At 36.0% G+C, this 27,342-nt stretch overlaps 2 protein-coding genes across 6 annotated transcripts in view; one reads left to right on the top strand and one right to left on the bottom strand.

Moving 5' to 3' along the window:
• lama2 (laminin, alpha 2) overlaps positions 1-2,161 on the top strand; it is a 185,038-nt gene extending 182,877 nt beyond the window's left edge. For all 5 annotated transcript variants that reach the window (XM_038271300.1, XM_038271297.1, XM_038271298.1 and 2 more), the window contains 2 exons: positions 1,239-1,458; positions 1,551-2,161. In XM_038271300.1, the coding sequence (XP_038127228.1) occupies positions 1,239-1,458; positions 1,551-1,711 (381 nt within the window). In that variant the 3' untranslated portion in view covers positions 1,712-2,161. The remainder of the gene's footprint in view (positions 1-1,238; positions 1,459-1,550) is intronic.
• Positions 2,162-5,720: 3,559 nt separating this feature from the next.
• LOC119774031 (regulator of G-protein signaling 6-like) overlaps positions 5,721-27,342 on the bottom strand; it is a 32,314-nt gene continuing 10,692 nt past the window's right edge. The window contains exons 6-17 of the mRNA XM_038271301.1: positions 26,686-26,750; positions 25,812-25,888; positions 24,825-24,906; positions 24,606-24,680; positions 23,904-24,005; positions 22,968-23,029; positions 22,025-22,135; positions 19,663-19,788; positions 16,405-16,591; positions 11,114-11,203; positions 7,602-7,655; positions 5,721-6,462 (exon numbers count right to left, since the gene is read on the bottom strand). Of these exons, the coding sequence (XP_038127229.1) occupies positions 6,412-6,462; positions 7,602-7,655; positions 11,114-11,203; positions 16,405-16,591; positions 19,663-19,788; positions 22,025-22,135; positions 22,968-23,029; positions 23,904-24,005; positions 24,606-24,680; positions 24,825-24,906; positions 25,812-25,888; positions 26,686-26,750 (1,082 nt within the window). The 3' untranslated portion in view covers positions 5,721-6,411. The remainder of the gene's footprint in view (positions 6,463-7,601; positions 7,656-11,113; positions 11,204-16,404; positions 16,592-19,662; positions 19,789-22,024; positions 22,136-22,967; positions 23,030-23,903; positions 24,006-24,605; positions 24,681-24,824; positions 24,907-25,811; positions 25,889-26,685; positions 26,751-27,342) is intronic.

The raw sequence follows: 27,342 nt of genomic DNA, 5'->3' as shown, positions 1-27,342 counted from the left end.
GTCGCATGTTTGGTGTGAGGGATTACCTTCTGACTGTATGTTCTGGTGCTTAAATAAACTGAATTGAATTGAAGTCCCCCTCATTCCGAGTCCCTGAGCAAGACCCTTAATCCCACACTGCTCCCCAATGGGATGGGTTAAATGCAGAAACTGTAAATCCCTTTATTGTCCTGGAATAATCCAACTACAACCCACTGTGCTAGTCCTGTATGTAGGCTGGATTTAATTTGTAACATTTTGTGCTGGACAGCTTAACTAATACTGTTTTGCTTGAGACAGACTGACTACTTGTTCCTAAGATTTATGCACATAATTAATTTTCTGGCTCTCAAAGTCCTGAATTTGTCCAGGTCTTCAATGATAGTTTTTTAATGTATAGGTTTCGGTCATTTGAGTCTTCTTTTAAAACTTTTTTAATTGTAAATTTTTGATGATACATTTAGAATTCCAATTGTATCAATACTTGTTTCTATGTAAAAATGAAAAAATCATGTTTTCCTTTAGGAGAGACATATTGCACACCATTTGTAGTCCTTAAACCAATGTGTAGAGCCGTTTTATTGTGCCAAAATAAAAACCTGCTGGTGTACAAAGCTCAAAAATTCAGACAGGGAAACGGTTAAGAAAAAGCAAGAGATTCTAACTTTACAAAGTGACCGGTGAATCACATCCACTATGTTGATCTGATTTATCAGGCTTTTCAGTTTATCTGCAGCTTCCAAATGGTTTATCAGTCGTCTACTCTAATCGGAACATCTGTTCAACAGTATCTTTATTTAAAATGTGTTTACGTTTTTATAGTGTGTTAAGTGGAATTTCTGTAGCACGGAGCTTGTAATAAAATCGTTGTGGTGCAGGCTAACAGCTAATCAGATGTATTCCTCATTTTTATCTTTAACAGTTTTAACTTGGAATAGATATACTGTACTAGCCTTCTATATTTAAATAGGTTTGTAGTTTTAGATGCGTCAACTACAGGAGGGTGAAATGTTGCCCATAATTCTAGAAAAGCTTGCCTTAAAATCTGAATCATTTGAGGATATCTGTATGTCCAAGATTAAGTTGACCATATGGTTGAAGGTATAAACTTGTCCCTTGATGGTGGGATATTTTCAAATAAAGGCAAGAATGGCAAAACACTATTGGATATGAAAGGTTTTTAATCAATTCTAGTTTGCTGAAATTAACAATAAACTGTCCCATTCTCCAGTGTACTTTTAAAATGTTCTCTCTTTTAGCTGCTTTTCCATGTTGACAACGGAGCTGGCAGAATCACTGCAGAGCATGTGCCTACAGGCAAGAGCTTCTGTGATGGCCAGTGGCACAGCGTCACTTCCAACAAGCTTCGCCACAGGCTGGAGCTGGTGGTCGATGGGGAAAAGAGCCAAGCACAGTCTCCGAATGCTCGCTCCAACACCTGCGATACCAACGACCCCATCTATGTTGGAGGATATCCTGGTAGGGCAGCTGAAACCATTCAGTACATACCGTCCAAACATTCCTAACGTATGCAGCGGAAATAACTTACCTGTAAACACATTTTCCCTCAGCTGGAGTTCGGCAGGCAGCTCTTTCTACCACGTCTTCCTTCAGGGGCTGTATGAGGAACCTGAAGATCACTAAGGCTTCTAAGACCATGGATGTGCAGTTTAACAAGGCCCTGGAGATTAAAGGAGTCCAGCCTCTATCCTGCCCTGCTGGATCTGCCTAATGCTACCATTTTCATCCAGTAATACCTTTCACAAAAGCTACTTTTATCCTATAAAGCATGGAGTTTATTACATTTAGGCAAGATCTGTGTTTGAAGCTTGATTGAAACCCCATATCCCTCTCTTTGGTACAAGTAGTTTAAAATACCAAAAGCTGTTAAACGTTCAATGGATCTGTCTTATGTTTTAACACTTCTTTTAAAGGAGATAAGGCATAAGATTCCTTTAAGCCCCACAATCTTAATCTGCTGAGCCTCCAACTTGGGCTTTAACCCATTTGATGTATCTATTGGCGTCAGCGTCCTTATTACAGTGTTATTCATGAAGCAGGATGCACACTTCTAAAGTCAGCGTTGTGCAGTTAAATTATAGAAGTGTGTGTGTGTTGGGCGGCAATGGATTTTAACTTCCATCCTCAATTATCAAGGCTGATTAAAATAATGTAAAGCTTACAAAGTCATGTCTGTTTATTTCTGTGTGGGGTAAATACATTTAATATTCCTGGTTGCTCTCTGTTTCTGATCAAATATGAACAGAAATGCAGCTCCTGAATTTCTGGCTCCCATTGATTTATTTGACGGATCACTTAAAGATTCCAAAAAAAAATTAAAGACGAACCACTGGACTTTGTTTTTAAAGTTTGAAGCTTTTTCAATTGAGAAAGGTCTTTCAACTTGGAAAACAAAGTTAAGTGGTTTGTTTTTAACTTTTTTTGGAATTACCATGACCTGGAAGACTGAAAATCTTCACCAACATACATCAGTTAAAGATACTCCTTGAATTATTTGTATAAAGGTCAGGTTCAGGTCATATGGTCCATTTTAACTTCTGCACCACTATGGACTCTAAGAACATTTGTTAGAAGTCAAGTGAGAAAGCTTGTGCTGCTCAGCAATGATTTGTAAATGAAAGAAATACTGAATGACCATCAGTAACCGAGCTCATTGCAAGTGCTCGTTTAAGACTTTACTTGAGAAAACAGATCAGATGTCAGCTACGTTCTAAAAGCACGCAGGACCAAATGAGCAAACATCACTGTTAACACACCATGCTGTAATGGATTGAAATAATGAATTACCCTGCTATAGGTCCTGCTAAGTGGCTGGGGATTTGTCTTTTTTTTTTTTTTTCCTGCTAATGGATAAAGAAAGCAAATTGGCAAATTAGAATAAGAGACTGATTAAGGCAAGAATCAGGATCAAACTGTTGAAGAGATCAACATGTCACTTTCTGAACCACATGGCCAGCAATGAACAGAAAACTGAAGTTGAGAAAATTTGAAACTTGTTGAAAGCTAACAGGCTTGAGATTGGAGGGAAGATTTGAATTTTAGCAGCATAGGCCTAAACATACAGCCACAGCTACAACTAAAATGTTTACCTGAAAGAATCTGATTTGAATGAACCAGTCAATACTGGGATCCAAATTAAACAGAATCTATAGGATGATAAAGATTGTAGTTCACATATTCATTCTGACGGGACTCAATGCATTTTGTCCTAATTGCATAATTATATACTACTGTACTTTGTGCTGTGCTATCATATTAAATGCCAACAAAATACACCAACATCTGTGACTGGTCAGAACTAATGAAAGTAGGTTTGATACAGTCTAAAATTGGCTTTCCAGGGGTTATATACGCCCAGTTGAGAACAAAAGATTTTATATAAAAAAAAAAAGTTTACAGATTTGAGTATGACAAAACCTCACCTCTGGTTTGTTTGAAATGTTTACATTCTCTGTCCAGCTTGAGTATCGCTTTTCATCCACTGGAGGCCAGAACATAGAGGGCACCTGATAAAAGGGTTTAATGCAAGTTCCATGATTTACAGAGAATAAAAAATACTATCACACTTCAAACAACAGCCTTTGTTAACCTCTGTCAGCTAATCATCCTACTTGGAGGAAATACGGTACAGGAAAAGATCTGACCATAAAACAGTTTCAGAGTTTAATGTTGATGTTCTTGGATGAACATTGAAGTTGGAATCTCAGACTTGTAGGTTGTTTACCTGCACCTGCAGACCAAATACAGTAGAGGGCAGCATCTACCTTCTGTAACAGCAAATTACTTGTGTCTGCAATGTCCAGAACCAGGCCCTTACTCCAAATACATAGTATCTGCAAGATTTAGAAAAAGAGAAAAAAAAGGTTCAAAAATCAATTTTCGTTGCGCATTCCTTTTTATTATCATGGTCTCTTTACATAGGGTGAAAAGTTGGTAAGACACCAGCTCACGTTTCCTTTGTGGCTTGAAGTGGAATGTTTAGAAGACAGAATAAAGCAAACAATCTATCCACAGAACTGGTAACAACTATTTGAGCTTCTGCAATTCTTTTACATGGTCAAGAGCGCAATGATGCACCTGTGAACAATTAAACAGCTAGTTTCAACATTGGGTTTTTATTACAACCCTTAAGAATGTCCAAAGTCTGGTTTTATAAGAGGAACATAAATATTCTAGTTTTAATCATTTCCATTTATCTCAACTTTTAAAAAGCCCTCAGACAATTCAGGTCACAGGTTGTCAGTCACTAAATAAACAGGTTAGAAAAAAATAAAAAATGTTGCAAGTATTGATTTCTCCAAATGAATATATCTTTGGAAAAAAAAAAAAGTTTAACCTGGCAAAATTTTAAAATTATGTTCATTTAATGTCTTGAATAGTCACTGTTTGTGTTGCCTCCAATAGCTTGGGAAGCTTTGAACTCCTAGAAAAGGACATTTAGTGAAAAAGGCTCCAAAAGCATCTTCGAGGTTAAGAAAAAACATCAGACTTTATTTACCACTCTGTCCAGGACAGGACAGATGTCTAGATACACTCAGCGCCGGGATGCATGACGGTCAGTGATGGTTTTTATCTACTTAATTTAACCTGCTCTGTGTTTGATGTTGAAGGCATATACAACATAAAATGTTTCTGAAAAATATAGGTTAGAAATGAAATGTATTTAATCCACACAGGGTCAAAAGTATAAACAATATATATCTAAATAGATCAGAATGTTCAATGTTCTGTCTCTTACTAGGTTATGTATAGATAAATTATTGTATAGTGAATATAATATTAGGAAAATATTTAAGGAATTCACTTGTATTATTCTCCAGACTATGGCTTGGAGGATAGTGAAAATGCCAAAATTCTGTGACTCAAACAGCATTTTCAATAGATTAGTAAGAAAGGATCATTCTAAACAGAAAGGTCAACTTTTTTTTTAAATATATTTAATGCAAATTAATACTTCTGAATGCATTACTGCATTAATACAAGGAGCCATTGAGGCAATAAGTGTTAAGGAATCTCAGGTGGCTTTATAATCAAAGACAAAAGTCATAAATTGTCAATAGGGTTTCCTTCAAAGCCTGTTAAGATGCTTAATATTATTTAACAATTGTAAATTAGTTTCTATGTTCATTTTGGGATACTTGGTGAAATGTTTGCATTATACTCAGAAGCTTAGACTGCCAATATTAAATGAACTCTACCAAATTGATCAAATATTTCATCAGGAATATGCAGAAGCTAACTAATTGGTACATACTCGCTGTAGGATGAATTATCAATATGGGATGTATGCTTAGTTTAAACCTCTAGGCATATTTTTTAAAACAATGGATAAGAAAAAAAGAAAAATAATTATCATATTTTTCTCCGTAATTGCTGTTGTATTGTTTAACTTATGAAATAAGAAATAAAAAATTATAATGTTTGTTATTTATGGTAATACGATTTTAACTGCTGACTGGGGCTGTATGGAGACAATTTTAGATCATAATCTGGTCCTGCTTTAAGGTCCGCCATGTTGCTGAAATAGACAGTATATAAAATGAATTGACATGTTAGATAATACCATTTCACTTTGGTGGAAATTTAACATTTCTCTGCTGAATTCTTCTATGTCCTGTAAGGAAATAAAATGTCAGTTGCTTGCTCAAATTAAGGTCCACTGTAAGTATATCACAAAGTGCATTTCGATGTAGCCTCAAACTGATGATGCTTTTTTTTTCTCTTAAAGTGAAAAACATAGAGGTAACTGTGATTCTTAAAAGTATTTGTAACCTAGTATTGAAAGACCCTCTGCCTGAGCAGCACACATTTCCTATTTTTGCTTAAAAGTCATTGATACAAATTCCTAACCATTTTTCAACATATACTAAAATGTTGATGCACATCTGTACCCGTCATCTTTTCAAGTTTCAATCACTGTAAACCTGCCTTTCTTCCTTCCCTGTTTACATCCTATAGTGAAGTGGGAAAAAACACCAAGCTACAGCAATAATCTAAGTCTCATTTCGACATCAGTCAAAGTATTCAAGCATTCCAAGTAAATATCACTGAAAGTAAAGCATTAAACTCCTCAGCTACCATAATAAAATGAGTGCAGTTAGAGGAAAAAAAAAATCTCCCTCAGTCTTGTTCAATACTGGTTTCAGAACCAAATCCTCCAAAGCTGAAAACCTGTAGTGTAACAGCACCCCCTGGTGCTAACTCTGGTGACTTATTGCATGCTGTTGGTCCTCCCTTTTTCTGAAGGTGCAATCCAGATGTGTTGGGTTTCCATTTCAGCAGTCTTGGTTTGTTTGACACCCTCAGCCTCCCAAAGCTGCAACCACACACACAAGAGTCCTTTTCCTAAAGCTTCTTATCTGCCCGCCTCTGCTGTGGGTAAGATTGGTCCTATTCGGGATCCAGACCTCGTCAGGATGACTGCATGAGGCCCGTGAGTCGTTTGCTTGTAAGCGATTTGCCCTGGATATAGACAGAGAAGAAAACAGATTGATTCTTGTTCTAACTAATTTAGACATTTAGTTGGGACCAAAATCAAACTTTAGGAATCGAATAGTTTAACATGTACAATCAGACATGCTCATCAACTGATAGGGCAGAATAGGAAGTAAAGAAAAAGGTTTGTATCAAAAACTATACTTTATCACATCCAGTGATGTTAAATCTCCTTTTTTAATTTCTAAAAATAGAAAATCAGAAATAATATTTACATAACTATTCACACCCATGTAAATTGAGTTCAGATTTAACGTGAGGTGCATACGGCTCATCCTTAAGATCTTCCTGCAGCTCAAATGGTGTACACCTGTGCTAAAAACATAGCTGGGAAGGATTAAAAAAGACACCACAGCTTAAGGTGTATCAACAAAGTATTTGGCAAAGGCTTTGAGTACTTAGAAAAAACATTTAATTCATTAGTTTTCTTTTTATTTATAAATTTGCAACAACCTCACATAATAAGGGATTGATTTTTGAACTTGAAGGTAAGATTTGAGAGTAAAGATTTAAATCCATTGAAATAATACAGTGTTTGTATACTTTCCTGTATATTAAAATAATTTGGGAAATGAAAGTAAAATGGGTTATTTTAATAATAATCATTTTAACTTATTATTGCATAGCAAAGACTTCAGGTTATAAAGGGGAATAAATAATTCATTTATAGAGCAAAACAAACAGCTCAAATGCAGGTATCTATTTATCCCCTTAATTATTTCTTATGCTCTAAAACCGTCCCAATAGCAATTTATTTTCTCTTAGTGATACTTCTAGACAAAGCAATTAGTGTCACTGATAAGTCAACTAATCTAAAATGTTTTTAATGAGACCACTGTTTGAGTTTTCTCATGTAAGGAGACAAAGTGCAGCAAGTTTTAAAAGGCAAGCTAAGTGAAATGTTATTAAAACAAATTGTGTTGTAAAAAATGGTAAATACATGAATGTATTATATAAGAACCTAACAGCAGAACCTCCCTCACTGCATGCTGCACATACCGTAAACACATTATCTACTTCTAACTGGACGTTCCAGCAGCAGCATTCAGTTCAGACCATTGGTTTGTTTTTTAATTAAGTTTTAGGACAAGCAATAAGGCTCTTACCACACTGCGAGTGAACTTCTCCAGGGAGGTGCGTCGCCCCTGCTCCGTTTCAGGCTGCAAGGCCAAAGAAAGAGCCACACAGTTAAACTCCTTTTAGTTAAAGCAGAAAAACAAACAGGATTTTTCATTAAATCAAGTGAATAAAAGTTAGACATAAAATAAATTATTTTAATGAGAATATAATGCTTAATGTCTATATTTAGCTCTTATCTGTCAATACTATACTCAAGCATATTTTACTAAAAGTACGGATGCAAGGGTGTGTCTGAGTTTTACACAACTGTGTTAAACAGTTGATTTTTTGATTTGACAGAATTATTTTTTCAGTTGGAGTTCTGCAACAGAATCCATTATGGATTTAGTCAGAGCCTGGCAACCTCTACCTCTAACTTGGTTGTTTCACAACATAAATACAGTTTGATCAAAACCACTACAATGTTGGCTGCATGGTTAGTCGTTTCTTATGTTAGAACATAAACATCTGTCTCTCACAGTGTCTTACAAGCGTTTTTTCAGGATTGCCCTGTTTTGGGCTCTACAGCCTGACGCTGCCATTACCGTTTCTTTTACAGTGGTGCTTGTATGCTCAGGGTTATATGCAGTGCTGGTCCTCTCAAACAAAAACATTTCGGATAAAGACCAAATAGTTTAACTTCATTTAAGGCTTCATTTGACCAAATCATGTCTTTCCACAAGTTTGCGCAGTTCCCTAAATTGCTTGTGGCAAACTACATAAATTACTTCTTACTGATTCCTCTAAATTGTTTCTTCTTGCCTTTGATCAATAAAGAATGCAAGACATGATTATCAATAGATTATCCTAAGTTACTTGCAGATCCTTCCACTTCCTCTAGGGCTACCAAGGGCCCATCAGCCGGCTTCTTTGATTAAAAATCTCCTTAATTAACCTGTTAATTTCTGTGATAATTTTCCAATTTTGGTTTGGTTTCATTACCAAATTCATCCACTTCTCCAGAACATTTTTCCCTCCATACATACCTTGTGGGCCTCAGGGACTTTTTAATGCCGTTTGCTCAAAGATGTCTTCTAACAAATCTCTAAAGCCCCCGTCACACCTTGACGACTTAGCCAGCTTATGCCTGATATATGAAGAATCTGGCAAAAACGCTGGCATACGTCAGATAAGTTATGGGTCAGTTTTGAGCACACTAAAGCACGCTGAAGCACCCTGGCACATGGCAAGAAATTTTGAAAATGCTCCAAATTTCTGGACGTACAGTATGACAGCGTATGCCATACGTGGGGCATAAGTTATAGGTAAGTTATTTGATTGTTGGCATATGTTAAGTGTAAGTTACTCATAAGTTGTGGTGTCTAGCTTATCCAAAACCTATAAGTAAATTGAGCAGAACTTATCTCCAACTCATACCAACGTATTTGAAGTGCTCCAGAAGACCACTGAACGTGTTTCTAACTTACAGCTACTGTATAATGGCCCATTGGCAGCGTTTTGATATAAAAGGGGGTCCACAGGAGGAAACCGTTTGTACTCCTCTAGATTTCATCCCCATCATAGGGTGAGCGAGAAGGTGGGTGTGATAGAGACCTTCCCTGCATTCACATCCACGGCCACGATGAACACATTTCCTAGCAGACATGATGCTGAATCTGCTGCCACTGCAAACCTTCTTTCTTTCTTTATCTTTATTTAGTTCTTTTTTGTTTTTGGCAGGCGGTAAACAGCAGCTAGGTCAAAAATCTTTTTATACAGACCAGGTACCTCTGGGCACATTGTAGCCCCACTCAGGACAGTGGCTTGTAACGTTTTATGCGCATTACGCTTATGTGCATTATGCATAAGTTAGGCTGTCAATGACAATACGCTCTGGACTCATTACGAATACTCTATGTATATGGCCAAAATTTAAAAAATACATAGAAAATTCAGTGTATGCCAGCGTTTTTAGAAGATTCTGGGACATCAGGCATATGCTGGCTAAATCGTCAAGCTGTGACAGGGGCTTTAGGTCATAATAGAGGAACTGTATTTAAACTTAAAATAAATATTCACTACATCGGTAATGGATAACATCAAATGGATGCATTGGATTTTGTTTGTGGTATTAAAGCAATGGGGGATAAATGCAAATGAGATACAAATACACTATATTGCCAAAAGTATTTGCTCACCTGCCTTGACTCACATATGAGCTTAAGTGACATCCCGTTCCTAATCCATAGGGTTCAATATGACGTCGGTCCACCCTTTGCAGCTAGAACAGCTTCAACTCTTCTGGGAAGGCTGTCCACAAGGTTTAGGAGTGTGTTTATGGGAATTTTTGACCATTCTTCCAGAAGCGCATTTGTGAGGTCGCACACTGATGTTGGACGAGAAGGCCTGGCTCTCAGTCTCCGCTCTAATTCATCCCAAAGGTGTTCTATCGGGTTGAGGTCAGGACTCTGTGCAGGCCAGTCAAGTTCATCCACACCAGACTCTGTCATCCATGTCTTTATGGACCTTGCTTTGTGCACTGGTGCACAGTCATGTTGGAAGAGGAAGGGGCCAGCTCCAAACTGTTCCCACAAAGTTGGGAGCATGGAATTGTCCAAAATGTCTTGGTATGCTGAAGCATTCAGAGTTCCTTTCACTGGAACTAAGGGGCCAAGCCCAGCTCCTGAAAAACAACCTCACACCATAATCCCCCCTCCACCAAACTTTACACTTGGCACAATGCAGTCAGACAAGTACCGTTCTCCTGGCAACCGCCAAACCCAGACCCGTCCATCAGATTGCCAGATGGAGAAGCGCGATTCGTCACTCCAGAGAACGCGTCTCCACTGCTCTAGAGTCCAGTGGCGGCGTGCTTTACACCACCGCATCCGACGCTTTGCATTGCACTTGGTGATGTATGGCTTGGATGCAGCTGCTCGACCATGGAAACCCATTCCATGAAGCTCTCTGCGCACTGTTCTTGAGCTAATCTGAAGGCCACATGAAGTTTGGAGGTCTGTAGTGATTGACTCTGCAGAAAGTTGGCGACCTCTTCGCACTATGCGTGTCAGCATCCGCTGACCCCGCTCCGTCAGTTTACGTGGCCTACCACTTCGTGGCTGAGTTGCTGTCGTTCCCAAACACTTCCATTTTCTTATAATACAGCTGACAGTTGACTGTGGAATATTTAGGAGCGAGGAAATTTCACGACTGGATTTGTTGCACAGGTGGCATCCTATCACAGTTCCACGCTGGAATTCACTGAGCTCCTGAGAGCGACCCATTCTTTCACAAATGTTTGTAAAAACAGTCTGCATGCCTAGGTGCTTGAATTTATACACCTGTGGCCATGGAAGTGATTGGAACACCTGATTCCAATAATTTGGATGGGTGAGCAAATACTTTTGGCAATATAGTGTATCCCTTTCTCTCTACTTAATCATGAGCTGCTTTTGTTTGATCCATTATAAAAGCCCATAAAATTACATTGAAATCTATGGTATGAATGTTTCTAACATTTGCAAAAGCTAAAGGACCCATAAACAGACAACATGCTCACTTTCTTCCTTGCCGTTAGCAGGTCCTGGTACACATTGGAACGTAGGAAACGTGGATAGCTGTCACTTTTCATCAGCTTGTATATGTGGTCCTTAATGAAAAGGAAACATAGGAATAAATGTAAAATGAGATGTCTTTACAAGAAACTGGTGTAGGTAATGAACTCATCTATAGCTCTGAGAAAATAGCAAACCAAAAAAAAAGGTTTTAAAAGAAAGGCAATGTCAAGAGGAATTTAAAGAGGATTTTTGCAGGATAAAGAGGGCTGCAGTGCATTGCCGAGCACTCAGCAGGTCAAACGTTTTCTTTATTAAAGTCTTTGTTCAGAGGTCTGTAGCAGAGGAGAAAATTGGATAGACAACCTCAGGCATCTCTCCCCACACTCACTGAATCCTCCATCTCTCAGAAAGGTATATTCTCCACATCCACAATAAAAATCTCAAGCTCATAACTCTGATAAAGCATGCATGAAATACAAACTAGACAGATAATAGTGTAATACATAGCTATAAAAGTAGCATCCCTGACAAGAAACACTTCAATACATACGTTCTTCTTTTATTGTACATATGTACATTAAATGAAAACCGCAGCCTCCAAAAGTTATTGAAAGCAAAGGACCTCTGAGTACCAGTTTTGACCTATTTGGAGTCTTATGTTAATCAGAAGGAACATACGTACTTCAGCATTGCTCCACTTAAAAATAAATTTAGTTGCCTTTAAGGTTGGTTGAAACTGTATATCATGCTGTAAAGCCACAAATTGATATTTTCCATCTCCGAAAAAATAACTGAATACCAGTTTTCAGTGGAGCTCTGCCTCAGCTATAGATCTGGGACAGACTGACTCAATGACCTCATCTATAAATGTTTCTATTCTGTCCAGAGTGATGATTATTAAAATGAGTAAAACTCCCGTTTCACAATGTTAAACTAAGCGATAATGTTGGTTTACATGATAGGATTTGCTTCATTTATCAGGTTACCTGCAGAGCCATGCGGTCCAGCTCTGAGCCAGATCAGGTCTTAAGTACGGCCAAGTGCTGGCATACCAATGGTATTTCAACTAGAACTGGGTCAGGTCTGGGTCAGCTGATGATGGCAGTGGATATACCGTGACATTAACATGGTGGTTTGGTATATGTTGCCAAAACATGTACATGCCATACAAAAGCCAATTGTGGCTGAGCTTCTCTTGCCCATAATATGTGCTGCTTGTAAACCTAAAATTAATCTTTCTTACCCATTTTGTTTTTTCTAACTTCGATGGCACCTCACACATCTAGTTTAGTCTTTCAGGACTTGATAAGAAAATCTTGATTGTTTGAGGGGAATTTTGATATGTTTTAATCTACTGTTATTCAATTCAAAAATAGTTTGTGTCAAAAGGGAAACTAAATACTAAAGTCACCTTTTTTTTTTCTTTTCAATGAGTTGTTTAAAGGAGAAAGGATCATCAATAGAGATACGACTCTACAACAGATTTATAGACAATATGCAGCATCTTGTTGAAAGCAGTGAAGGACAAGTCAGCATCTAGAGGTTGTGTCTAAAGTCTATTCTGTTGTCCAGGTGATCACCAAGGTATTTATACACCACCTATACCTATATTAATACACCACCTATACCTATATTAACTGAATGGATGGTTGCATAAATTTGTCATTTCTGTGGCATTTTAATACATATTAGCTGTTTAAAGGTGCAAAGAGTAAGCTCTAGAGTTTATAGTGGTGACAAGTTAAAATTGAACCATGGGAGAAGAGGAAAAACATCTGCATCACAGGTCTTTTGTTTAGGGAGAATGTCTTCTGGGGTAAGAATGTAAGGTTATGAACAACCAAAGAATAGAACCACTAAACACTGCGTCATGTATTTTATGTAAACGTATAGGGACGAAAAAAAATTATATTAACAATGCTCCTTAAATGTTCAAGTGTTATCAAGAGTAGCAATTTTAGCATATTATTTACAATATACAGTAGAGCATTATAGAGTTATTCTGTTATGTAGTGGTTTATGCATGTTTGACTGTTACATAGTGGTTGCATCAAGGAGGGCTTTGAGCTTTAAAACAAATGTGTAACCAAGTCCACATGACTTTCTGTAGCAAGCCCTAAATAAATAAAAAGCCAAAATGACTCCTCATCAGATTTAGACTACATTTTTTTTTTGAGTTCATTGAATTACCACATGGTTTATTTAGGTGGGATTTGAGCTGACATCTGATTTTGTAGGCTAGAGCTGGGCCAGAACACTTTTGCTATGTGGGTTGAAGTGATAGCAAACGCACTCGATCAAAAAACTTAAAAATCACGTGTTAAACTGCCTGTTTTAAATCACATTGTCTACATTGAATTACCTGCTCAAAGGTTCTGTGATCAGAATCTGCTGATTGTTCCTCATACAAAACTGGAAGCTAAAGGACACTGACCCATCATCTAAATTGTACAATTTGTAGGTTCACCTTTCCAGGGCTCAACAGAAAGAATGCTATCATGGGTAAGTAAGGAATTCTGAAATGCTTTGCCGAACCCAGACACCCTTCAGCCTTCCAGATATTACTTGATGGAAACACACATTGATGATGCAAGTCAAATAGGGACTACAGCTTTTCAAAAAAGATCTGAAGGCAAAGTTTTAAATTATAAAACCAAAAAAATATAAAAGTGTGTACATTTGCATACATTACCCAAAATTAACATGCAAGGATTAAACCACGAGGAGCTGCGCATTACACGGTTTAAAGACACGACGTAGAGTACACCATGACCCATGCAAAATGCATTTACACCGTGAAATGAGCACCTGCATGCATTCTTGGAGTTTTTAATTCATTTATACCATGATTACACTGAGTAAACATTTTATGACAAAGGTTAATTTGATTTAATAAACTAGCTTATTACTGTATGTCTAAGTATTTTTGTTGGCCTCGATTTATTTTTTGGCAAACCAACCGTTCAAGATACCATGAAGAAATGGAAATAACATTTGCATACACAGTATGTCGGTTAACTATTTAACTATAGAGGCAAATGTATTTATTATTTTTGGCCAGATATATCAAAATTCATTGCAAAATACCTACTACCACGATGCCTCATATTTATCTGTTAAGTGGATGGTTTTTCCATTGCTATGGCGCCCGTAGCAAATTAATAAGACGTCAATTTAGCTTGCCAGCTAGGTGTGTGAATACTGCAGCAACAAGCTTAGTGAAGCAGAGCTTTTATAGTATTGTTACCTACATATTGCCCATGAAGTAAAAGAAAAATAAACAAACCCACCCTCTTGTTAGGATTATGATGTGTGAGTCAGTTAAACCCTAATAATATATGCCTGTTGCGTGTCAGAACTAATGCTTTCCCAAGTAGTTTAGCTAATTGGGACAGTTCCTCCGTCCGGGTAAAAAGTCATCATCATTATGCATGTGGCAAAGATTTGGGAATGGAATTAGAGCGATGTCCTTGATCTAAGAAACATAGTGTAATATCATGATTGGCTGAAGGTACAGATGTCTCCTTATTAACAAACGTGTGTTATGTAAAGATGTGGCTTACTGGAGTTGTATAAAATGTTTCTTTAACAGTAATTTGGGGCCACTTCACAAAATGTGAGCCCAATTGGTGAATAAATAGGGGAAAAAAACATCAAGAACATCCGGTTCTTCAAAGTCAAATGGGGTAAAGACATATCAGTAACAACTAATTTGAGCATAAATTATATATATATATTACTGTACCAAAAAAGAAGGTTGTTCGATTGGATGCAGACTATTTGTAATGCAGCATACCAGGAAGCAGATTTGTAATTTGGATCAAAATAATGATTTTATGCTTAAAAGTTTTTTTTGTTTTGTTTTTTATTTTATCAAGTCTAAGAGCGCATCTGCCATCTTCAAAAGAAACTTCTTTTTGCAGGCAAGGATGAAGAGATGCTGATTTTGGAATTTGAGATCAAACCAATTGTTTATGATCTAAGTTATTTCTATTACAAAGACCCACAATTAAAATTTATTTGGAGAGAAACTGCATGTGTGATGAATGCTAATGGTAAGTTTTAATTATCTCATGTCAAATTGAGCGTTCATAACCGCATGTTTGCTCCTATGAAACATAATGCATGCTTTCTGACACCAAGAAACTCCGAGAGCAGCAAGACGGGAGGAACCGTGGAGGCTTTAAGCTTCGATTTGCGCAAGCGGTCTGGAGCGGAGCGGGCTGTTATGGAGGATTTCAGGGTAAGAGTGAGTCACACTGTATTTTATAACAGCGATGGAATGCGGCTCACCCAATCACATTAGAAAATGGGGAACAACCATTTTATAAATGAAAATAAGGCAAGATTAGAATTCTCACTGATCATGGTATAAGATGAAATAATGTATTTTTGTTAAACTCTGAGTTGGGTTGTGCCAATACGTCCATGAGAATGGTGGGAGGTTCATTTACTAAATGTACTATGAATGGAAAAATCCTTTCCTCTCCCTACCTCATTCCTTACTACCAACACTATTCAGACAGCACTTATGGCTCCCGCCGACGCACTTCTGCTTTGGTACTTGCCATTTTTGACTAAGATTAGCAGACGCAGTGGCTTCCTTTAAAGACCAAATAAGGAAAAAAAAAATAAATACATCTTAAATCTGCTTTTCTTTAATTGTATATTGTGTACTGTTTGTTGTTTTTACAGTGTTCTGATAACCGATTCTTATATTTTAGATTTGAAATGTGCTAAATAAAGTTAAACTTATTCACTCTCTTGCCCTTGTTATCTCTTTTTTTAAGTTTTTTAGTTCTACTTATAACAAAAGTAGAAGGCAAAAGTAAGGAAAACTTAAGATGCACATAATTAACAGCCTCAAGGATCTGATCAAAAGTAACATTTTAGCAGTTACTTATTATTGAAAACGTTTAATTTGTTCCTAAATAAGTTAAGTTCTAAGTCCTATACTTTAAGCCTAGCTTTATACTTTAAGTAAATATTTTAATTTGCCTTATGAAATTATTTTGGAGTAAAAAAAACAACCACTAGGCTTCAGAAAGCAAGAAAATAGTCTAGTGTTTTAACAGAAATCTGGCATAAAATGCTTTGTGGTAAAAATACAGTCACATATTTTCTTACAAAACCAAAAAGCACCCCTTTTCTTTAGACACAATAGTCTTGTTGAAAACTCTTTGTTTGCAGCAAGACAACGTGACAGTTGTACATCTGCCAAAGTCTACCGGCATTATCTCATTTAAGTGATTTCCAAACCTCTAGCCACTTAGTTCCTATGTTTTCCTCCTACCTGTGCATCCTCATAGCTGTACCGTCCTGGGTCTTTCAAGTTCTGGCTGGTGATTTCATAGCTATGCGAGTCCAGGTTGATGGAGCTGGGAGCTCCTTCTGCCAGAAACTCAGCCCAAATGTCTTGCACCCTTTGTACAACATCCTGCTGGGGAACCCTTTTCAGACCCTGTACTGCTAACCAGAATCTGCAATACAAATCACATAAGAAAAAAATTGTTAATTTTGTAAAGACCATTTGATTTTATCTGAAATGATCTTGAACTTTATATGAAGGCAAAAGTAAGGAAAACTTAAGATGCACATAATTAACAGCCTCAAGGATCTGATCAAAAGTAACATTTTAGCAGTTACTTATTATTGAAAACTTTTAATTTGTTCCTAAATAAGTTAAGTTCTAAGTCCTATACTTTAAGCCTAGCTTTATACTTTAAGTCTGAAAATACATTTTCTGATAAGTATTGTATAAAATTGAGTTTTTATAGACAAATCCCATATCCAAAGGTGATTTCTGAGGGTGTCCTTGTTGCCTTCAGATTCATTGAGTAGCTAATTGTACATTTTATGGTTGAACATCTTAACTGTGATGTTTAGCATTTACTTTATTATCGCTATACGCCTTTACCTCTTCACTTCATAATGAATAATATGTTGTACTTTATTGATTTAATGTCTTTCTGTAAACAAAAGCTCACAAAGTGGATTTAAACTTCTGTCGGGGTCTGGATGTGTCTAACGTTCTTTATGTAGCGGTCTTGGAGAGAATTTTTATATTAAATCTTTAAACTAAACTGGGTCTTTCATTAAGAAGAATGCTATTCTTTGTGTTTTAGATTTTATAATTGCAACTATCATTGGCTTTATTGGGGTAAAAAGAGATAGAAAAAAAAGGATTATTCATTTGCTTTAGGAAGCCATCTTGGACATTTGCTTCAATTTATTATACTGCATTTACAATATGCTTAAGAGACTGATGAAACAAAAGTTCAAAAGATCAATCAGTAGATTTCCAGCTTGATCCAACTTTACTTGTGACTAAAATCTCAGAAATGGTTTTCCTATAATAAAATGCATCAAAGGAAAGTTGCACCTCCACCTAATAAAATATGTAACTCCTTATGTTGGCAGTTGTTACTGTAGGGAGAAGACAGAGTTATTCAACGATTTATTCAAGCTCAAAGTAAGTGAAAAAGAGCTTTTTGATTTTGTAAAGATAAACAATACTTTGAACAGAGTTCATGTGCTCGGTTAAATCATTTTGAGCTTGGGACACAAAGGAATAGGAATTGCTAACAGCATTTTTGATATTTCAGGGTTAAGGTCACATTTTCTTGTAAGACAGAGTAGAAAATGTTTGTTTCACTTTTATTAATTCTGGCTGCACTAATTTCTATTTAAACACTGATCATAATAAAATTAACCTTATATATTGTGTTCTTGAGATCTATCTATATTGTTCAAAAAGGAAAACTGTCATTGGTCATTTTTATTAATAGAAATATAAACCCTGAGGTTAGAAATCAGTTTCACTTTCTGACTGGTGCCTTTCATGATAGCCGTACAAAATAGTTCTTTATTAAGAGCTTTTGGATCATTCTTTTATCATTCTAATTTTACTTACCTCACGTTAAAGCAGCTGTACAACAGCATTTTCTGTTTTGCTTTTTACTTTGTCAAACAATCAATGCTTCAAATATATTTACATCACCTCTGAAAACTTAGCTAAGCAGAAATATGTTGTGAATCCACATTTTTAGAGCAATCCGACAATCTTTCTATTAAGGCGATACATCAACAGAGATAGCACAAAGCCACAGGATGACTACTTCTAATATTACTTTCTCTCTCTATTGATCTGAGGACTTAGCAATATAGAGGAAAAGCGCCTCTGGGGTCTACTTCTTTGATTCACTCTCAATTTCTCTACAAATGCTTCAAAAGCTCCATCATAAGACCAACTCACAGAAGAAAAAACACAAACATTTACAGCTGTTTTGAGCATGAGAGGCAGAACATTAGGTTGTGTGTAAATCCTTTTGTCCAAATGAGGGATGAATTTAATATGTTCTCTGCAAATCAAATAGCTACTCCTAAATTAACACATTTATTCACTTGGAAGTGAAAACCTACAACCTATGAAAAATAAAACATATGTTTGGGTTTTTGTCTAGCCGTTTCTTCTTATATACATATGCATATACATTGTGTCTTGGTGTGTCAATTTGTTTATATAGCGAAAAATAAACTAAGATCAATGTACATAATAAATTAATAGCGCATTAATTGATCAACCTGAACTGAGAAAAAGACTACACAAGAACATTGTCAAGGAACCTTTTTCTCAATGAGAGACACAGTTTTAACAATAATAAGCCAATGCACAGGAGAAGTATGACAAAAAGAGCATCATTGCAATGCTTCCACTATACTTCAGCAGGTATGCATTGCAGATGATCAGATTATCATCATCTAGGCTGAGTTTAGGTTGAGTTGAGTTTATTCTTAAGAAAGATTATTCCCAACAGAGAAATCGGTTGTTCCAAGCTTCAGTCAGATTTCACAAAGGGCTCAAATTGCACTGAACCACAGTAACCCAAGAACAGTTAACCACATCAGTATTAACATACAGTACAAGCACATCCCCTAAACACTGAGTGATGGGGTAATGATGTCGGCCTCCTTTGCAGCCACTTGACCTGGACAACTTGCAGTGACTAAATTTATCATTGTTATCTCTGCAAACCAAAATGTTGTACAGTCTCATACCTAAAGGCTGACAATCGGTCTTTCAGCATAATTACCCCCAACAAAGCAGGTTATGTACCTGTCAAAAAACTCAAATAGTCAAAAAATGTCACACAGAAACATATTTATTAGTAATTATTCATAATATATCTCAGAACTAAATCCTCTTTGTAGAGGAAGTCGGGTCACAAATTCCTTACCAAAAACAAAAGACTGTACAGGTCAACTAGAAAATGATCCTCAGTCACGGGAAGAAATGGCTGTAAATTGTAGTAAACCAGAACATTTATCTTTAAAATTCTGATGTTTCAAATGCTCATGTTATGCCATGTTTTTTAACAATGCTTTCAAAAATAAAACCTAAGAACAATATTTATTCATACTGGCTTTTGTCAACAGTTTCAGATTTATTAGGAAAATAATCTCTTTGAGAAACTCTAGTTGTAAAAGTGCTTAGAAAATCCCAATTTATTCTATGATTTAGGAGATTATCCGAGCTTCCGTTTTCCCTCACCTCAGGTTTTCTGTGCTAAACTCTGACTCTAGGAACTTGAGGAACAGGTCCTGTCCAGCTGGATCCTTTAAGGCCTCATCCAGGGAGAAACCCCACTTCTTTACCCTTTGCTGACTGGGCTCTTTGCTGGGAAAGACAAAAGGGGGAAAGGGGGAAAAAGAGGAGTTTAAAACTTTAATTTCATCAATTTATTTCAATTATTATTACAATAAAGATTTAGAAGAGAGTTCTACCAAAGGGAAGCAGATTTAAATGTTTAATAAATTGAAAGATCAGCAATGGTGACGTAGAGCCCTAGAAAAAGTGTTCATATTGTTAAATTAATAGGTATAATTATGTTATTGGGCAAGCATTTATTTGAATTAGTATTTAGTTAGAACAATTAATTTGGTTTATGACTAAATATGTGCTCAAACCATTTTATTTTATTTTTTTTTTGTTATTTTATAGATTTGTGTCATAATGACTCTTTAAGAAGGACACAATGCATGTTGGGAGTTAAAGGTTCTTGACCTGTGTATATTTACGGAAAGAGAAAACTACATACGCTCTATGCTCGAACCGTGGATTTTGTTTAATAAAGTTGCACAAAAGCGAAAAACTCTGTTCTTTTTATTTATTTATATATATATATATATATATATATATATATATATATATATATATATATATATATATATATATATATATATATATATATATAAATAAATCAACTTAAAATAGGTGTCCCTTTAATATGGGACGGATTATATTCCTGTGTCAAATGCAATCAATTCAGATAAATTAATATGCATTACGCTCCTTGATTATGTGTCTTCTCTAATTTATTCATTATTCACTTAGGCCAGCAGTTCAGAGCACAGTTCAAATTGTTGAGAGTAGTGTTTACCCTCTAGATTTCCATTTATATTTCATAAATAATTCAGGTAGCCAACAGTAATATCACATAGCTGTGTGAATTTTCAAAACAACAAAAAAGTAGATCAACCAGTTTTTTTTTTTTTTTGTTGTTGTTTTTTTTACTTATGTTCCCAGCTGTACACATACAAAATCTGACTCCTATTGGAAATTCATATTGTTGCAATGACAAAGCAACAATAAAGCTTTTAAAAATGTTTTCCTGTTGCAGTTAAAAATGCCTAAAATCCAGTCTTGAGACTGGAAACCTGATGTAAAATGTACTTATCAAGACAAAATAATAGATACAGAGAAGCTATTAAGTTAATTTTATTAGGACTGTATGTGTGGGCAAGTACATGCTAAATTGTGGGCACATTTAAAAATCAAATTCCCAGGAATATTCACAAGATAAGGAAAAGTTCTATTCTTAGGTTAGTTTATGATTAAGTTGTGAACTGAGTTTAGGTTAGGTTTAGACTTAGACAAACTTTAGCCTGACAACTGGACTTTCAAGACAATTGTACCTACAATAATTTTGTAGTGTATGCAACATTAAATTATGTTACCTACAGCTTCCAACAGTAAAATGAACATTTGCATTAAAGTGCAGCAGTGGTCATCATGTAAACAGTATAGGAGAAAAGGAAAACCAGTTGAAAAAAATAATAATAATGGTGCAAAAGGGCCTTAATATGGAAAAATTCACTGCAGTACAAAATAAATATGGTGCAAAATGCAGTACAGGGTAAGTTATGTTGGTATTTGTTGGGATTAGGCCTGCAAATGAATGGCACTATAAGGATAACAGGACATGTTGGTACATGCTAACATGCATGTTATTTATGATTAAACCTACTAAAACTGTACTTCCTTCAGACAGACTTTTTTCTAAGTTTTTTAAACTAAATGCTGAGCTCAAATTGTGTTTTTAAAGGTTTACACTACCCAAACCTTTAGTTTGTGAAAAACAAGCTATACCTGCATTCAGGCATTTCGATTCCTCAACCACTTTAACTATTTTATTATCAAATAATTTTTCAAATTTCTCATGCTAATAAGATAAAATCAAAATGCATGGGTGGTAAGAAATAGCAAAAAATATTGTCAAGGATTTTTTTTACTCAGAAATTTAATAAAGCAATATTCCACAAGTTTGAGAATGTTTAAATCTTTGAACACCTAACACTTTTTGAATAAGAATGAAAATAGGGTGACAGGAAACATTACTTTCAGAGAAAGAGCTCCATTTGTTTTTTGCTTTGGACCAGCAAAATTATAAGGTCCACAGTAGAGCATTTTGTGTTGCAACAAAACAAAATAAAAAAAGACAAGAAACAAATATTTTTAAATATATATTTTTAGATGCACAACCCACAAATGTAATCTCTGTCTTTTTGTGAGTTTCTATAATGTAAATGTTAGCAGGCTTTAAAGCAAAAAGCAACCGCTTTTACTAGTGTACCTCATCTCCAGATCCCAGAGAGTGGGGTCATCACTGGTCCAGGGATTGGATGGTTCAGGTGATGTCACAAATGGGTCATACTCCATGAACTGCTCAGTGTAAATGATCAGACTGGTTTACAAAAACACACATGAATGCATGTTAACAGGGTGAGATCAACATTGATATACACAAGAACCAAGGTTCATAAACTGTGGCACAAATCAGGGTTGTGCAGGAAAAAATGGACGTCAAGGGATAAAGACTTGGGACATAAAAAAAATTTTGTTTCACTAGAAAACGTTCTGTATGTGATCGACATTTCAAGAAACTGAAGTATGACCACATTTAGATGACAGAATAAGAGGTTTCCTGCTCATTATTTTATGGACATTACGAAGAATCAGTTAGTTAGTTTAGTTAGTTTAAAAAAATCATTTAGGTGTCTTTTTTATGCTGATATCTATAAAGAGAATGCTTAAATACAGAGTAGTGCCATATGAAGGGAAAAGTAGAAACATAAAATGATTAATGTCCAATAGCATCTCCCATGAATCATTTCTGTCAAATAACTAAACAAAGTAAGAATGTTCTTATAGAGAAAGTGAATTGTCTGTTATTGAAACTGTGAGTTACTGGATATTTGAGGAGTTTCCTCTAAATTCAAGGCAAAAACTTTATTAAAAGTGGTTCCTTTTCAAATATTTATTCTGAATTAGCAGATTAATCACAGACAAATTGTATTCCATGAGTTTCACAAAAAACACTTCTAAGATCCAGATTTATGTTCCTCTCCAAGTTTTCTAAAAACCATATAACAAAGCCAAGGCTCCTAAAGAATGATCATATATCTTTTATTAGGGTAACCTTGGAGCATATGTTTAAAAAAATACAAATATTACATTAATATTTTAATATTAATATTTTAATGTTCATCATGTTTGTGAAGTAGGATTTATTTTACCTTTCAGCAACCTTGGACATTTTCAAACAGTGTCGATCTAGCTGGGTGTTTAGAAATAAAATCTGTGGAGAACCCAAAAAAAGGCATTGTTAGCTAAAAGGAATGCAGAATGAGAAATAGCACTGAATGTGCCCTTTTTACTGCACTATGGTAAATAAATAAGATTGTGTTAGGCTATGTTTGCACAGCAGGTCTTGATGCTAATTTCTGTTTTTTTTTTTCCAAAAATCCAACCTTTGACGTGGGCTTTTATACTAATAATCAAATATTACTACTATCAGACGTTAATCTAGACGAATAAGGACATCAAATCAATCTGCAGTGGCAGTTGAATCTGGGCGGCACTCAGCAGCGCACCATTTACTGAAGTAATATTGGATGTAACTGTCATTAGAAGTGTTCCATAAAGCTTTGTTAAAAAAAATAATAAAATGTTGGGTGATGAGGGCAGGGGGAATATGCCCCATCACCCCATCAACACAGGTACGAAAAAACAACTATTACAGCATCCATTCACAAAGCAATCTAACTACTGCTGCTGCAGACACATCTGTGTCGATGTGTAGTGGGAGCCCTGGCAGTAATCCAAGTCAGATAAAACACAAAATAACCAATCAGATAGCAGATAAATTGGCTTTGCATCATATTTAGTACCCCATGTCAAAGGTGCCCGAGTGTATTGTTTTTAGGGTGAAAAGATTGGAATTGGGCCATTTAGATGGCCATAAAGAAGTCGACGTGAGCAATACATATGCCAAAAGTTCAGATTTGGGTCACATCTGTCTGCTGTGTTAACATTCCTTTAGATTTACATGACAGGGAGCATCCCCTGTTAGTACTTTTAGCCTATTACATTTATCAAGAGAGAAGCAGTTATTCAGCATCAGAAAGGCATGGATTTAGTTAGAAACATTTAAATGTGACAGAAATTCTTACTTCTTTTTCAACATCCTCTTTCGTTCCTTTTCGGCAGTGATGAAATGAACTGTGTATCGGGCTCTGTGACTGCGTTCCCTCCTCCACCACCCCGTACACTGACTGGATCATAAAAGAACAAAAGATAGATAAGATAATGTCATTGAATGTGATGTGGGAATTCCCTCATTGTCACTGGCAGGTTTTACATTATTGCAGCCTCAGGCTTTTAACTCCTTTGGTTCCCTTCCACTTAAGGAATCAAACAGGGAAGTATTTTGCTAAAGGGAGGAAAAAAAGGAACTTGAAGTCCGCCTCATATTAGTCCAGTTAGGTTTATACCAAACAGCCGTCAGAAGGAAAATCAGAATCCAAGTTGTAGAGTGGGGGGTGGGGTTTGCTGTAAAACTTTGTCAAATAACTACCTTCCTCTTATGTGAGCAGAAAACAGATTGCCCAAAAACAAGGTGGGAAGGAAACATTTGAAAGATGCAATGCAAAACTTAAAATACAAGTGAAAACTTTTGAAAGGTCCTCATGTTCCCCTTTTTTAAAGTCAACCTGGACAACTGCCCAACTGCTTGTTCCAATGCATTTAAAATAACCTATTATACTGTATTTAATTAATGAATTAAAGGTAGTTAAAACACATTATATTATATAGATAGCATTTTTTTACATTAATAAAAAGTCTCCCCGGCCAAGGGATTAGTTACTACATACCTTCTTAACTCTGTGTGGATCCTTCATGCGTCTACATTTTCTGATGTCCATTTCTGTGGTGTTAACACATCCAGGCTACAGGAAAATGAATAGAAAATATTTGTATGCCAATTCTGTTAGCAGGAGTTCTAACAATGATTCAGTAGAAAGTTGGTAAAGATAGTATCTGCTGTTAGACGTGGAAAGATAAGTTGGTCAGCATCGCAGAAAGCGATTTACCACAGGTCTGTGGACATCCCAGAAGGCTCTTTCCTGGCTGTCAAGGATTTTTCTTTCAGTTTTATCCTTCTTCCTGTCGATCCTGGAGATGAAATCAGTGGGAGACAGAAACAAAGCTTCAATCTTCTCATGTTGGACAAAAGATTCACGAAAAAAAGGATCATGATGAACAGTGGTGAGGCTGTTAAGACTGAAATGTTTTTAATTTTACGTAGTATGTAGTGATTATCAGAGGCTTTTAAAATCATCACTTTCACATGAACCACAATCATGAATGCTTGTTATGTCCATAAATCTAAGTATCTGCACATAAGATTGATGCAAATTTAAGTGGAACCAATTTAGCAATTTTGATGGCTTTTTTGATGGCTTTTTTGATGGCTTTTTCTGATTGTATTAGACTTGGTTGTTCCGGACCACATTGGCGTCTGATACTCAGAAGCACCATAATGAAACTTTAGTTTTGAATAAGGTCCTTTTGTGGAAAATAAACTGGTGGCAATACTGGTTGTAAAACAGGCAAAATGACTGAAACTTTAAGCAAACGCAGGAGCAGAAAACTGTCTGAGCAAGAAATTATCTAAATGAAACTCAGGGAGAAATGAACTGAGGGAAAAATAAGTCAATCCAAAATAACTAGGAAAGACCAAACCAAATAAAAGCCCTAGATTGAATAAACTAGAAAGTAAATGGCAAGAAGTAAACAAACAAAATTAAAATATGGAAAACTCCTAATGACAAAAATGAAAGAATGTGGCAAGATACATTACACAAAACTAATAAGCTTAAGACAAAACCAAAATACAAGAATCTTACTTTTTTTTTCCTGTTTTAATTTATTCAACAATACCGTCTTGCACATAACCATTCATGTCTGTTTCTTATAAACATTTTTACAAAAGGAAACCTACAGATTTGAATAAATTGTTATTTTACCTTTATTGTAAATTATTTTAGTTCATGTTTGCTATTTTCTTATTAACTTACTTGACCTGGGCCTCAGCCTGCATGTAGATAAACTCCCATTTTCTTGCAAAGGCCCTCTGCAGTCTTGCTAAGTTTTCCTGTTGGGAGAGAGGCAGTTACTTTATACCTGAAATGTTCTACTCAAGTCTCTAATTGTGGGATAAATATTTTAATAAAAACAATTATGGTACAACAGTATTGTTAGGTTTATTCTTTATACATCGTGTGCATTTTTATTCTGTTAGCCAGATTAGACAGTAGAGGGCCTTCCTTCACATTGTGGATGTCACTGTGTGTATGGAGGTCATCTAATCAGGACAGCCCTCATGTCTTTAGAAATACACAGGATATGGGCACATCTTGGAGCCGGCCTGATAAAGGGGAGCTATCTGTAATTCTTGGGCATAGAGGAAAGATGCATACAGGTCAGGGCATGGATGGCATGTCAGTTTCTTATACGGACAGCTGAGCTTCCACCTGATGTAAAACATGGAATCATGAGGTATAAGCTGGAGGAGATGACCCTGTTCGGAGCTCAATCTTTGCTCAACTTTGTCGGATGCTCGCTGACGTTCTTTGAGCCCACAGCTGTGCAAACTCTAAGCAATTTCTGTCCTGTAACGACCTGATCTGGAATAAACTCTGTTACTTTTTTACTCCTGTTTTGATAGTCCTTTTTTATTTGGTTTTACCCAGTTTGAGTTAATAGTAATAAATAACTTGCTCCCAGGAAAAGAACCGGTAGGGAAGTTCTGAGGCGCAGCCGCTATCAGGGGGACATAACTTCCACATATTAACAGTATACAAAGATTTAATCTCTTATCACATTGTATTTTTGCCCAAAAGTTCCTCAAACCAAACCGTTAAAAGTTGAAAGTAACATTTCTCCACTCACCGCCTCATAATCTGCCAACTCCAGTCTCGTCTTATTTTGCATGGTTCGCTTGCAAAGGTAGATAGCTGAGAAAAGGCAACAAAACCAGAAATTATTAGTAAAAACATTCTCTTAACCCATGTATAGGTCCTTTCATATGTGCTGTCTTAATTATAGTCTTAGTCATCATTAAACAAGGTTAAAACTAATTCTATAAACTTGTTTGACAAACGTTAGAGATGTAACTTCTAAAACTAATTTAACATAATTGTAACTCAGATATAGGCCAAGATTGATTTAATTATCTGCGATGGACTGGAAACCTGTCCAGGGTGTACCCCGCCTCTCGCCCGTAGACAGCTGGAGATACCGACCAGCACCCCTTGTGACTCCGCTTAGGATGAGCATGATTGAAAATGGATGGATGGATGATTTAATTATAACAGCACTAGACTTTACCAAAACCTATATCTTTTTTTTTTTTAAACTAAAACCTATAAATGCTGAAGCTGAGCAAGAGTTCTGTACCAGGAGTACTTCGAACTTGGAAGTGAACGACATCCAGCAGGTCCAGAATGAGTCTAAGATGCTTTTAATTTCAAACATGTAACCTGATTTACAGGCAACTGAGTAAACGAGACAAACATGAGTATGTTTACTGCCAATTTTATTTTTTTT

Source organism: Cyprinodon tularosa, unplaced genomic scaffold (assembly GCF_016077235.1).
Source record: "Cyprinodon tularosa strain WSP-4 unplaced genomic scaffold, ASM1607723v1 ctg799, whole genome shotgun sequence".
In the NCBI taxonomy this organism is placed as follows: domain Eukaryota; kingdom Metazoa; phylum Chordata; class Actinopteri; order Cyprinodontiformes; family Cyprinodontidae; genus Cyprinodon; species Cyprinodon tularosa.
The sequence above is the reverse complement of the archived record's forward strand: the minus strand, read 5'-3'. Positions and strand labels throughout refer to the sequence as shown.